Genomic DNA, 15,217 nt, shown 5'->3' on the forward strand with positions numbered 1-15,217 from the left:
CGGCGACATAGTTCAGATTTTCAAAACTGATCTGGTGACGAGGGGCGTATATGTCGATCTGCTCTAGGTGGCCAACCGAGTTGGCACGCAGTGTGAAGACACCGAACACAAAGATTTGGCTGGCGAGAAAAATCTCCTTCACGGCAGCATTGTTGTAGATGATCGATGGAGCCATTGAGCGTTTCGACGACGGCATAGTGGAACTCTCAATGAAAGAACCAATGTCGGTGTCAAAACCGGATGATGTCGGGTAAGGGGTCCCGAATTGTGCGTCTAAGGATCGAAGGTAACAGGAGACAGGGACACGGTGTTTACCCAGGTTCGGGCCCTCCCGATGGAGGTAATACCCTACTTCCTGCTTGATTGACTTTGAAGAGTACAAGGGTTACAAGAGTTGATCTACCTCGAGATCGTAATGGCTAAACGCTAAATGTCTAGCCTGTATGATTATGATTGCCTCTACGGACTAAACCCTCCGGTTTATATAGACACTGGAGGGGCCTAGGGTTGTACAGAGTCGGTTTACAGAGAAAGGAATCTTCATATCCAAACGCCAAGCTTGCCATTCACGCAAAGGAGAGTCCTATCCGGACACGGGGGAAAGTCTTCTATCTTGCATCTTCGCGGCCCATTAGTCCGACCCATGTTGCATAGCCCGGACGCCCGAGGACCCCCTAATCCAGGACTCCCTCAACTATGTCATGAAGAAACATGCCAGACCAAAGGACGTCGTGACTCGACACGACTAAGTGAGAGAGATCGGTGTGTGCGATAACTTCTCACATTCCTCCAGGATAACCAGGGTGTATTTGCTTGGAGTACATCATATATGTCTGGGAACCTCCGAGACATCTCCGAACACCACCTTTATTTTTTCTCGATGCTAAGCCGATGCAGCAGAAGCTACAGAGACCCCCCCTGACAGAAAGCTTGCCATACGAGAAGAAGTCCATCACCTCAAGGCGGCCAGCACTGTCAGGGACGTCAAACACACGGACCGGCTAGACAACAAATGCTAGTATTGAAGCCTAACTACAATTGAAGAATGTGTGTGGATTTTACCGATCCCAGCAGGCTTGTCCCAAAGATCCATTCCCATAGATTGATGAGATAGTTGACTTGTCTTTTGTATGTGAGTACCTTTGCTTGCTGGACTCATACCAAGGATACCATAATCGAGTATGAAATCAGAAGGCGAAGATAAAACATCGTCACCACACTGTCTGGAGCTAATGCACATTCTTCAATATGGATACTCCCCTTGGTTGGACCCTCTGCATCCCATTCAAAAGAGGAACATGATCTTTATCTCACTTCTCAAGCAACCAATGATATCTTGAGAGGCATTAGTGAGTAGGGGTTTGAAAGTATCTCACCAATTGAGTGCGGTCATGGGATATGGAAGGAAATCTGAGACATTTACGAGTTTCCTAATGACCACCTTCATCATCCTCAAAATCAAGTAATGGTGAGATCAGTGGGGAAGAAGGTGGGTATACAAGACATGGAGTTTCTACACCCAGGACCAAATGCTTCTGATGTGAACAGTAACATAAAAAAAATCAAAAAAATCTGATTTTTTATGGCATACTTTCACAAATGTTTGTTGTGCATGCAAAATTTCATCGCAAAATCACATTGGTAGAAGTCGTGGTAAAAAAACAAAATTGTTGCTCTGAAAATGTAACTTACAAAAGCATTTTTGAGCTCTGATTTTGTTTTTTTCGGCATGACTTCCATCAATGTGATTTCATGATGAAATTCTACATGCACAACAAACATTTGTGAAAGTATGTCACAAAAAAATTCAGAGTTTTTTGAATTGTTTTTGAATTTCTTTGGTGTTATTGTTCACACCAAGAGCATTTGCTCCTGGCTGTAGAAGCGTACTTTCGGGTATACAAAGGTTTTTCTAAAATCTACTGCCTATCTTAAATCTTACATTCTTAAAAAGTTGATTCCCACTACTAGCAATTCTCTCTACATGCACATTGTCCACATCAGCATGATGCCAAGTCAACATTTAGTTTGCAAGACCACCACAACAGCCCTTCCACGTAAGCGTTGGTTACTAGCTAAGGGACCCACCAGCCACCACAACCTTTCAGCAAATCGTGTGATTTAATTTCCACTCAATTGGCATTAGTTCTTCTTCCAGCTTCCCTAACTGATGGGATAGAGCCGAGACGCATCGTCTTATCTTCCCAACAAATTTTGGATGCACGTCTCATTCTCCCTATAATGAAGGCTCACTCCTCCGTCGACCGTCCACGCCAAAGGCTAATGCTCCTCCCACCGGCCGTCCGCAGCCTCTTCATGCGTCGACGTACACGGCGCCTATCTCCCTTGACTGTCTGTGTCGGCCAATCGCGACGCACGACAACCAACAACAGAAACGACGCTTCTCCTATTCGACGCCACGGCGGCCGGCTTGCCGAGACCCCAGGCCACCGCTTGCCTCTGACCACTGTGGCGCTCTCAAGCGGTCGGCCGCTCCCGTGTTTAGCTTCCGCTCCAGTCTCTACTCCCTTTCTGCCCTCATGTGTTGCCCATCCTCCATCTTCTGTCCTGCAACTGGTCATGCCAGCGTATCAACTTCAGTTTGGCTTCGAGTGTACATGTCAAGAGTTGAGCCTTCCCTTGCATAGAACGTCTAGATTATTGTATATTTATATGCTCCCAACGCCCCAGATGTTGGTTAAAAAAAAACCCCGGATGTTGCAAGCTCAAGTGCAGAGATTTTCACTGGCGACTCCATGGACGTAGCACCCGTCGTGGTTAGTTTTCTCTTCCTTTTTTTATTGGAATAATGAAGACATATAAAATACTGCCTCTGTCCGAGAATATAAAAACGTTTTTGATACTAGCACAGTATCAAAAACGTTCTTATATTTTGAGACGGAGGGAGTATATGTTTTGTTTCTCGGGTGAAAATTGGGTGCTGATGGCTTGCTCGCCTTTAAATTACTAAAAGAAACTTACCATACCTACTACAGATTTGAGACTCGCCTCCTTTTAGACTGCCTGCTATATGAAGTGAATTTACTGCTGTGTAATTAGCCTTTTTTTTGCACTGCATGTGTACTCCTGCCACTGACTTGGTTATTCCTTCCAAATTGTACAGTTTGTTGTAGCATACATGTTTGATGGAATGTCCAATGAGAGAGTTTTGCTACCGAGCATCTTTACTTGAATCAACGTATTCTCAGAACATGAAACATGAATGTCCTTTTTTATTTCCATTTGTGCGTCTAAATGGTTTGTGTATTGAGTAATGGAAACCCTCTTTTGCCGAGAGTGATGGAGCATGCGGAAACAAACGATCAGTAATAGGCCGCCGCTGCCAGTAACATCCACCTAGCTTTCTGTTCTGTTATTTCCATTCTTTCTGTAATACTTTTCTCCATATCTGTCAATTCGGTTGTCGATTTCCCCTTTGGTTATTTTCGTACTACAGCTTCTGAAGTAACCAGTTCGGGTGCTAAAATCCCACCTTATCTATAATTTTTTTGTAGAACCTCAATGTTGGCCATATGTATAATGTATCACATGCTATAGAGAACAATAATTTTTCTCTCCATTGTTTGCAGAATAATCAAGTTAAAAATTATTGGATCCAAAACCTTTTTATTTTTCTTATGTATCATCCATTCGAGGGTTCAAGCTATAAGCAAAACCTATTACTATCATCGGACCTATATCTGTCCATTCAAGTGTTTTCATGCATATTTATGCTCTGCAAAATATGTATATATGGCAACTATTGCAATATGACTTGAAGTTAGCCAAAATTTTCGCTGCAACGCGCAGGGCATCTTCTAGTTACAGTCAATTTGTACGCCTTTACAATGATCAGGAATGATATATGCACGCTTTCCGATTAATGATTGTGGGTGTATTTTACTCCAATAAATATCTATAGATGTTCTCTTGTGAGAGGTAAAGTTGTAACCTGTCCCCACATATCATATATACTCCTTCTGTTTCTTTTTACTCTGCATATAAGATTTGGTCAAAGTCAAACTACACAAAATTTGATCAAATTTATATAAAAAAATATCAACATCTATAATACTAAAACTATATAGTATGAAAATATGTTTCATGGTGCATCCGATAATATTAATTTTATATTATGAATGTTTACATTTTTAAATATAAAGTTGGTCAAACTCTACAAAGCTTGACTTTGACCAAACCTTATATGCGAATTAAAAAGAAACGAAGGAAGTACTACCCCGTGTAGTAATACAGAGGAAGTCGACCCCATCTCAGGGACTCCTCACAGCTTTCCAATTCTTCAAGAGTCATAGATGCTAACTATCGTCATTATAAATCTGACTGTAAGGGAGATGTATGAACGAAGCTTGATCTACCCGGGCATAAATGGGTGACATAAGTGATTATACGGATTCGGGCCCCTTAGGGGTGAAGGTAATGACCCTAATCCTGTGTGTGTGAGTGTTCTTGCGTATAATTGTGCATAGGGATTAGAAAGAATGTGATTGAGTTTGCGTGCAAAAGAGAAACATCCCCCGCTAATTATATAGGGATGGTGCACTAGTAGAAAAAGGGTCAAACGTGAAGCACATTAGTGTCGGTTTGATTTTGGCCCGGTACTAATGGTACCATTAGTGCCGGTTTGAACGGATTTGCATTAATGCCGATTCGTGTTGAACCTTTAGTACCGGTTCGTGGCACGAACCGGTACTAAAGGGGTGGTGGCAGGCTGGCGTCAGGCCGGGGCCTCACGATCACCTTTAGTACTGGTTTGTGCCACGAACCGGTACTAAAGGGGTCTGACCTATAGTGCTGGTTTGTGACACAAACCGGCACTATAGGGCAATTTTCAAACTCTACCCCCTCCCCCCTTGTCGCCATTTCAGTTTTGAAAAAATCAAACGAAAATGATAAAAACTTCAAAAAATAAAATCCTTCGAGAGGTAGTTATATTACTACATCTACTAGTTAGGAAAATTTAAAAACTACAATTTGGACATGTTTTGCAAAAAGTGTAGGAAAAATGTAAAACGGCTATAACTTTTGCATACGATGTCGGAAAAAAATATAATATATCAAAAAATTCAGCATGAAAATCCGCATCCCATGGAGACGGCCTATGGCCTGTTTGGAATTTTTTAGAATTCTCAAATTCCAAAAGGAAAAAAAGATATGGTCAAATTTCAGTTTGTTTAAAAAAATTTGGTTAAATCTGGTCAAACTACTTATTCAAGAAGTATTAATGTTACTACATAATTATTCAAGAATATTAGTGTTACTAAATAATTATTTTAATTTTTTGAATTTTGGTCAAATCTGGTCAAACTATGGTCAAACTTATTCAAGAAATATTAGCGTTACTAAATAATTACTGTTTTTTAGAATAATAGTTTCAAACTCAAACGGTGAAATGTGTGACTTCATGCTCAAGCTAAACTCCTGAGGGTTAATAGGATTGACATCTTACTATTGTCAGGAAAACAACAAGTGCAGACTCGGAAACGAAGGAGAATAGAACCCGAAAGTTAAGCGTGCTCCGGCTGGAGTAGTGAGAGGGATGGGTGACCGGTCGGGAAGTTAGATGATTTGAAATGAGTGATCCACACTTGAGCAGTTAAGAGAGGTGATTAGAGACTAAAGGGGGCCAGTGCCCACCCTTTAGTGCCGGTTATGGAACCGGCATTAAAGACCCTTACGAACCGGCGCTAAAACTCCGTTTTCTACTAGTGGTGTTGCCCACGTTTACAACAGTCTGGTGTGTTATGAAATAGTTAATGTCAAGTGAAAACTGCCCATTAAAGGCCTGTTCGGCAATCCACTGCTCCAGAAAATACGAGAATCTACGGAGTATCCCTTTCTTCACTCCGTATTTTCAACTGAAGCTCGGGCCGCTCCGGGAGCGGAGTCGTGCGGAGCAGCGAGACTCCGAACAGGCCTTATGCACTAGAAACTCCCACTTTGATGGCTTTGTTGTAATTGCCGGGTAATGATGCGGTTGAAACGTCTGCTTTATTGTTGTAATTTAAAAAATCAGTTATGCCTTATAACACCTAAAAAGGGTCATGTGTGTGGAATTTTAGCTTTAACTTAAGCAAATATCGGCCAACTTGAGGCCTTGTAATTCGAATCATGAGAATTTAAATTTTATCAAATGTTCTTATTTTTCAGGTTTTCTCAGGTACCTGTATACGTTGGATGCGTGCGGTTTGAAGTTCTCATCCCAAAATCCTAATCCGGTCGTCGAAAAGAACAACATCCTTATTATCAGCGAATACCAGTTATTAGCAAAAACAAACGGCGAGCACATCCACTGCGCTCGTATCTGTTATTGAAATATATCAAATCCGGACGGCTAATCACTAGATCAACACACACCACATCTAGCACACTTTTTGTGCGTACATGCATACACCATGTTTCTACTGCGGGCAGGTCGGGATGGGGATGCCGCAGGAGGCGAGGGTCTTGCGGGCGGTGGGGCTGTTGATGTAACCGGAATACGCGGGGTTGCTCGCGTACTTGCAGAGGCAGCCTCGCTGCGCCTTCAGGTTCGTGCAGCACGACGCCGACGGCTCCGCCCCGCCGATGATCGCCGCCGCGCACACGATCAACTTCCCCGCATCGCAGTCCTGTGCTGCCACCGACGGCGGACCGACCACCACCAGCGCTAACAGCGCGCACATGGCCACCGCCGCCACCCTAGCCATGGTCTTCGATCTAGGAGTAGCTCCGACTTCTCCAAACACGACGTTCTCCGGACTCGGGTATGAGTGTCAGATCGATGCAGTTGGTGGCACAAGAGGAGCGTTGCTTCGTATTTATAGGCGGGAAGGGAGAGCGCCTCAAGGAATTTGGTAGGCAATGCGTCCCGCGTGAATTCTGTGCTTAGCTGTGAAGTCTTTGGAGTATACACTTCACCTCAAGCGTTGCCCGCGCCAGAAATCCCGCGCTATTACTAGTAGTACTACTGTGCCATTTTTACCTCCAGACATTATTACCGTACATATAAACCTGGGAGGCATTCATTGGTAGTAATGATAATTGGAAATGGATACTTTAGGCTGGTCATAATGAGGAGGAACTTAGAAGTAACATCACACACTTCAATACAACTTTGCTTATGTGTCACATATTTAATGAAGAGAGAGGTGTTTGTGGTAACTAGCTAAGTTACCGGAACATCACACATTTTAAGAAACAATGAGTCTATAACCTAATAAATACATTGTTGCATGACACTACATAGATGTTCCTACCCACTGTGGAGGTAGTAACATAGTCTAGGGAAGTGTGTAAGTTACTAGACTATGTTCTTGCCCATTGTGACCAGCCTTAGGTGGAACCTGTGATTACGGACAGTCGGCAACGCATCATTAATTCTGCAGAATTGCCTCACATATGGGATGATTTTTTTAGGTAAAGTTTCTCTTTAGGTCGAGCTACATGGAACCTCTTATCTAAAGCCCTTCATCATTACTCTGAGATCCGTATTCTAACTAACTTGTAACAAGAAGATTTCTTTTTTTTATTTCTCTCAAATGAAATAACATATGGACTTAACTTTGCAGATCAAACAAACTTTACAACTTCAATGTGTGAAAAAACTTTCAGATTTTTTGGACCAACATAAATATACAAAATGAGGATTTTTTGATTAAAAAATAATTTTTAGCATTTTAAATGCATGAAAAAATCTGAATGTTTTTTCCCACATAGTAATTAGAATGTCTTGTTGTCCCGCAAAGTTTGAAGTTTATACGTTGTTTCATTTGAGAGAAACAAAAATAACAAATGTGCCTGCATGGATCGTGATTTTTTTATATGCGTACGGGATGATTTTTTTTACTTCGATGCCTTCTGAGGAACAAGTATTATGTCATATGTATGTGCCAAGTAAAGTCTGTCTTAAACCTTATAGACTCATCCGATCCATGAAAATCGAACTCTCTATGTGCCAGCTCGTCTACAAGGTCTGCACGACCCCTCCCTCCCGACCCCCGCGGCTCCAACCCTAGGCGACACGGGGGGAGATCGCGTCGCTGGCCCTAGGACTCCTCTCCTCGACCCCTCCCTCCCGCCGCTGTCGGAGATCACGTCGGGTGAAGCCTATGCGATGGGCTGAGACGACGGTGTGGGGCATTCTCCTTTGCGCGGTGGCGGAGAACCCCTTTGGTGGAGGCGACGAAACACATCATGACAATGATTCCGCGACAAGGAGCGGCGGGATCCCGGCCGTGGGCGTGGCAGCGGCGATGGCGGAGGCGCTCCTGTGGTGGCGGCGGCCGGATTCGCGAATCTCGCCTGGCCTAGATGGGCTTGGGTGGGTTCGCGGCTCAGTTCTCCAGCGACAGGCAAGCGTGGTGGGTCTAACGACATAGGCTGCTTTGGCACCATGGTGGTGTCGTGGTCGGTCAGGCAACAGCGGTGGATCTGTTTCGTCCAGTTCTCGGCAGAGATGGCGGTGGTCCATGCACGAGATGCTTGATGGAGTCTCTTTTAACAAATTTGGGTGAAAAACTGGTTTTGGCTAGCTACCAAGGCTGATGGTGGCGGCGCTGTTCTATGTCGTTCTCTTCTTGAAGCATCGCCGTGGAGAAATTCTAGGCCACTATCTGCTACCTCCGGGGGAAACCCTAGATTAGTAGATCAGATGACATCGGCATTCTTGTGTCGATTCACCCCCTTGGGGGCTTCATTCTTGGAGGTGTACATGGGCTCGAGGGACCAGTGGACGACATCTTTGGTGGAGTTGTGCTTCAACTTACACATTTATGGCGACGGATCTCGACGGTGTGGCCCAGTGGAGACTCGACGTCCAATGCGCGGAGATGGACTCGTGCAGGAGGAGGACGCTGTCTGGCGTCGTGGTGACATTGACGAAAGAGAGGCCTGACAAGGTCGATGAGTCAGTATCTACTCTGAAGATATATCGATGGAAGACAGTGGTGACGACCTATGACAGTGCGTCAGACCGGTATGTGCCCCAGACCTGGTATGTGCCTAGTTTGGGACCTCCGGCTTTAGATGTTAGGCTTAGGTGAAAGGTCTCGGTATTCGGCTAACACTTGCTGCACCCCTTCATCAATGGATGATAGTAGCGACATATGTTGCCAAGATGGCGACTTCAGACATATTGATGTACTACTTTGTGAATAATTAATAAAGTGATTGCATGCATCTTCCAGATGCAGAGGCCGGGGATCATCCTCCTTCTCTAAAAAAACTCCTCTGCAAAGGTTTTGGCGAATGGTATGCCAAGGAGGAAGATTCTAAACTCTTGTGGGCTACGATAAGGTGACCCACTATCCCTGATGCTCTTCATTTGATCATTTTTTTGGAAAAGGAGGTTAAAACCCCCGGGCTCTGCATCAATCAATGCATACATCCATTATCATTTTGATCACGGAGCCGCTCTTGAAACAAAGATTTCCATGTTTGCTGACGATGTGATGATTTTCTTGAAGCCAATGGAACTAGAGATGCAAATGTGAGCAGCCATCCTACAAGTCTATGGAGTGGCATCTGACCTCCATGCCAACTTGACAAAGAGCCATGCGCTGCCAATTCCGTGCACGAGGAGATCATGGATACGATATGCACGATGCTTGGATGCCTGATAGGAAGCTTCCTGTGCAAGTATTTGGGATTGCCATTGTCCATAAGGAAGAAAACGGTAGCTGATAACCCACAAGTATAGGGGGTCGCGACAGTCTTTGAGGGCAGAGTTTCACCTAAATTTATTGATTCGACACAAGGGGAGCCAAAGAATATTTATGAGCCCTAGCAGTTAAGTTATCATTTCAACCACTCCTGGGAATATATATTTCTGAAGCAGAGTGTTTAGTTGCACAGTAATTTGATAGTTTTGGTATTAGCAGTAACAACAACAATAGCAACATGAACAATAACAGTAGTAATTTGTGATGATTGTAACAATAGTAACAATATTAACTTATCAAAGATTAATATAAGAAAAGCGTAGGCATTGGATCACTGATGGATATTTGTGTTGGATGGCATTCATCACATAACAGTCACAACCTAGACCGATAGACAACAGCTCCAATTCATCAATGTAATATAGGCATGTATTCCGTATATAGTCATACGCGCTTATAATAAAACTTGCATGGCATCTTTTGTCCTACCCTCCCGTGGCAGCGGGGTCCATAAGGAAATCTAAGAGATATTAAGGCCTCTTTTTTAATAGAGAACCGAAACAAAGCATTAACACATAGTGAATACATAAACTCCTCATACTACAGTAATCACCGGAAAGAATCTCAATTATTGTCACATTGGGTTAATCATAACACGTAACAGGTGCATACAATTTGCAAGATAGGATCAAGAACTCAAATATATTCATGAAAAAATAGAGGGTTCGGATCTGGAATCATGACACTCGGGCCCTAGTGACAAGCCCTAAACATAGCAAATTCGTATCGACATCAATCTCAGAACACAATGGATACTAGGGAGCAAGCCCTAACAATTGACTTGATTACATGATAAATCTCATCCAACTCCATTAACGTCCAACAAGCCTACGAAATAATTACTCACTTCCAGTGGTGAGCATCATGGAATTGTTGATGGAGGATGGTTGATGATGACGATGGGGTCGAATCCCCCTCTCCGGAGCCCGGAATAGACTCTAGATCAGCCCTCCCGATGAAGAACAAGAGGTGGCGCTCGGCTCCGTATGGTAAAATGTGATGAAACTTTCTTTCTACTTTTTCTCTCCACGAGACGGTATTTATGGAGTTGGAATTAGGGAAACTGGAGGCTCGCGACACCCACAAGATCGCAGGGTGTGCCCTGGGGGTGTGGGCACGCCCCTGAGCTTGCGGCGCTTGGGTGGCCCCCTCCTGTAGTTCTCTTCACCAATATTTTTTATATATTCTGAAATTTTTCTCCGCAAATTTTCAATTCAACCCGAGAACTTTTATTTCTGCACAAAAATAACACCATGGCAATTCTGCTGAAAAAAGTATCAGTCCGGGTTAGTTCCATTCAAATCATGCAAATTATAGTCCAAAACAAGAGCAGAAGTGTTTGAAAAAGTAGATACACTTGGGACGTATCAACAACCCAATTTGATGGTCTGGTGGCTCAGCTAGCGGCTCACTTGCCCGCATGGCATACGGTGATGATGCCCAAGAGTGTGCGCCTCCTTCTAATGTAGTCAGTTCTATGTACCATACCTTCCCTAAAAAAATTCTATGTGCCATACCTATTCACTCAATGCTTGTGTTGGACATCCCCTTGAAGACTCTGGCAGCCATGATCAAATATATGTAGAGGGTTTCTATGGCGCGGCAAGGCTCAAGCTGGAGGTAGACACTATGTGGTTGCATGGGGATTCGTTTGCTCACCGAGATGGGCCGCGACATTGGGCATCCCGAACGTCAAGTGGCTCAACATTGCACTACAAGCCCGATGGCCATGGCTACAACATTCAGACAATTCACGACCATGGAATGAGTTCACTCTAAGTATACCAGTGGAGTCTCTAGCCCTACTCAGAGCAGTGGCGCATATGACACTGTGTGATGGTGTGACCGCCCTGTTTTGCGAGGATAGGTGGGTCTTTGGATGGTGAGTTCAAGAGTTGGCTCCTCAGATTTATGATAAAATCAATGCTCGGATTCAGGCAACAACAACAGTTATAGATGGCCTCCAAGACATAGCTTGGGCAAGGGATTTTGAACCGGAGATGGATTAGTTGCTACAGTAGTACTTTCATGTTTGGGTTCCGGTGGATTAGGTTCCTGTCGGTGTCAAAACCGGCGGATCTCGAGTAGGGGGTCCCGAACTGTGGGTCTAAGGCGGATGGTAATAGGAGGCAGGGGACACGATGTTTACCCAGGTTCGGGCCCTCTTGATGGAGGTAATACCCTACGTCCTGCTTGATAGTTCTTGATGATATGAGTATTACAAGAGTTGATCTACCACGAGATCAAAGAGGCTAAACCCTAGAAGCTAGCCTATGGTATGATTGTATGTTGTCCTATGGACTAAAACCCTCCGGTTTATATAGACACCGGAGGGGGCTAGGGTTACACAAGGTCGGTTACAAAGGAGGAGATATACATATCCCTATTGCCTAGCTTGCCTTCCACGCCAAGTAGAGTCCCATCCAGATACGGGACAAAGTCTTCAATCTTGTATCTTCATAGTCCAACAGTCCGGCCAAAGGATATAGTCCGGCTGTCCGGAGACCCCCTAATCCAGGACTCCCTCAGTAGCCCCTGAACTAGGCTTCAATGACGATGAGTCCGGCACGCAGTATCGTGTTCGGTATTGCAAGGCGGGTTCCTCCTCCGCATACACCACGAAAGAGTTTTGAATACAAGGATAGTGTCTGGCCCTGCAAAATAAGTTCCACATACCACTGTAGAGAGAATAATATTTCCAAAAATCTAATCTGCCAACACGTTTTGACAGCATGACATCACGCCATGGCCCGGTCATTATTCGAACCGTTTTTCTCAACCAGCTTCGCACATAACGCGAGGCGATTTTCTTGACACGTCTTGTCAAAGCAGAGATCGTGTCCCCCTTATCACGGGATTCTCATCAATACAGACGTGGGTAACCCAACCGTGCCTGTTGGTATGACTCCTAGATCTTGGGCAAGTCCCAAACGACCACGAGGAGGACGCTTGATATTCACCCTCTTTATAAAGGGGACAAGGATTTTTATTTTTTCCCTCTCGTGCTCAATCGAATCCTTCCCCCGCCTCAAGTTCTAACACCCAAAGCTCAGGTCAGGTGATTCGGACCTTCAACTATGTCCGGATCCAACCTTCAAGGTCGGTGGATGCCTTCCTCCATCACAGAGGAGGACATCAAGAAGTTGAGAGAGGCTAGATATCTGACCACCGAAATTTTGCATAGGCTGCCTGCCCGAGGGCAGGTCGTCCCTACTCCCGAACCCAACGAGAGCGTCGTGTTCATATCCCGCTTCCTCCGAGGACTAGGCCTCGCTCTGGATCCCTTTGTTAGGGGTCTTATATTCTATTACGGGCTGGATTTTGATGATCTGGCCCCGGATTCCCTTCTTCACATCTAGTCATTTATTGTCGTATGTGAGGCATTCCTCCGCATTACCCCTCACTTCGGCCTGTGGCTCAAGACCTTCGACGTGAAGCCGAGGATGATCGAGGGGCGGCACACAGTGTGCGGATGTGCTTTAATAAGAAAAATCGCTGACGCTCCATGGCCAGAGGGTTCCTTCCCAGAGGTGTCCGAATTGTGGCAGCGGTAGTGGTTTTACATCACAGCTCCCCGAAGTGCCAAGTGGGTAGCTGCCCCACCTTTCGCTCAGGCCCCCCGCCGCAACTGATGTCATGGATCAGCAGGGGGCTTAGCTGGGGTCCAGCAAAGGATGTGCCAATACTGCAGAGCCGTATCCGAGATCTCTTGAGAGAGATTTCAGTCTGGTTATGGTAATGCAAGTTATGCTAGTTCGTCGAGTCCAGCCTTGAAACGCCGGCCCCTCCACATGTGGGAATTCAACCCGGAAGGACCGCGAGCTACTCGACATTTCCTCGGCATGACACACGAAGAGATGTACAAATCGTTCTTCAGACCCCAAATAGAGTGTCCGGACACCACCGAGGACGTGGGTCTGAGCTGCAACCGCCCCGCTGCCTGACGAAGCTATGTACCTAGGGTAGGGTCATGGATCTGTCCAAGATGCCCTTCCCAAGGACATCTCTAAAAGAACCAGAAGCAGTCGGATAGAAATCATCATCCACTCGACCATGAAGTTAAGTCCCACTCGACAGCCTTGAAGACACTCGGCCATGCGAACAACCATTCGACCGTCAGAAGATGTGAAGACACTCACTCCGCAATGGTCGAGATTTAAGTCAAAGCTTTATGGTCATTTATAGCACTTTACTCTGGACGTTACCAGTAACGCTCCTCCTTTATGAACATTGAACCCTGTGTAACGGAGGGGAGCTAGGGTCCTGGCGCACTCTATATAAGACACCCCTCTCCTCTGGGACAAGGGTTCGCACCTTTTGTAATTCACACGCGTATATCCAGTCGACTGCCTCCGGGCTCCGAGATGTAGGGTTGTTACATCCTCCGAGAAGGGCCTGAACTCGTAAAACTCGCGTGTACAACTCCTCCATAGCTAGGATCTTGCCTCTACATTCCTACCCCCTATTCTACTGTCAGGTTTAGAACCACGACAGTTGGCGCCCACCGTGGGGCAGGTGTCTTAGCGACTTGTTGGAGAAGTTACAATTTTTCTGATCCCCTTCATCATGGTTCCAGGCGGAGGTTTGGCTGAGGGCCGTGAGATCCGTCTCGGCGCGCTCGTGTTTGTCGCCGACAACTCCGCTTGGCTTCAGGAGGCTCCACTCGACGTCGACGCACTCCCCGCCCGCGGGGCGGCGCACTTTCGCGTGTGCGTTCGCGGCATCCTCCTGCGGCAGCCATCGATTCAGTATCAGTCGGCTCCAGCAGCTTTCCCCCTCCCTGCGGCCCGCCGGAGCAAACGTTCCGGTCGGTCGAGGCTTCAGCGGTGGGTGAGGCATGCGGTGGCCCGCCAGTCGGCCACCCCTCAAGTCGCGACACTCGAGCCCGACAAAACTTCTATGGCTTGTTCGATCTGTCGACTGGCTCCGTAGAGACTGCGTCCGAGTGCGACAGCAGCGACCCAGCGGCAGAAGTTTTGATGGTCAATGGACCACGCGGTCCTCCTGGCTTCACCCGTGAAGACGGAGGTGATGGGGACGGTGATCCGTCGCGCGTTCATGAAGAGTACCTCCCCGAACCCCTCTCTTCGCAGCAGAGGGAGGAACTTCGTCGCCGGAACATGGATGCACTGCATACTCCTATAGTTGGAGAAACCCCTGAGGCCCAGGCCTTGGAGCAGGCGCGCTTAGCCAACTTGGCTGAGCGCACTCGACTGGAGAACCTCCAGCGCGCACTCGACGATCGCGCTCGACAGCGTGCCCCAGAATCTAGTCGACGGCAACTTTTTCCACCTCCGACTCAGGTATACCGAACCCCGATCAAGAATCTAGCAGCTGCTGCCCGGATAGCGGAGTCGATCCAACCTTCCTAGTCAAAAGCTGGCCGAGGTCTGGTGCAGATCCGAGCTTTGCTCCGGGTGGCGGGAACAGAATACAACTATATCTCAATCGTGAAATAGTATCCATAGCAGATCTGTGGTTGCGGACACAGTTCAGTC

The 15,217-nt window shown here is 46.1% G+C and overlaps 1 protein-coding gene across 1 annotated transcript; it reads right to left on the bottom strand.

The window, feature by feature from the left end:
- Positions 1-6,278: 6,278 nt before the first annotated feature.
- Positions 6,279-6,771, bottom strand: LOC119286578 (non-specific lipid-transfer protein 2P-like). The gene has a single exon (XM_037565996.1). It carries the CDS (start codon positions 6,705-6,707, stop codon positions 6,420-6,422), a length of 288 nt encoding a protein of 95 aa, XP_037421893.1. The 5' UTR covers positions 6,708-6,771; the 3' UTR covers positions 6,279-6,419.
- Positions 6,772-15,217: the final 8,446 nt, after the last annotated feature.

Source organism: Triticum dicoccoides, chromosome 1A, assembly GCF_002162155.2.
Source record: "Triticum dicoccoides isolate Atlit2015 ecotype Zavitan chromosome 1A, WEW_v2.0, whole genome shotgun sequence".
In the NCBI taxonomy this organism is placed as follows: Eukaryota; Viridiplantae; Streptophyta; class Magnoliopsida; order Poales; family Poaceae; genus Triticum; species Triticum dicoccoides.

Coding starts and splice junctions, on each gene's coding strand:
- LOC119286578 (XM_037565996.1), bottom strand. CDS start 6,707: ATGGCTAGGGTGGCGGCGGTGGCCATGTGCGCGCTGTTAGCGCTGGTG.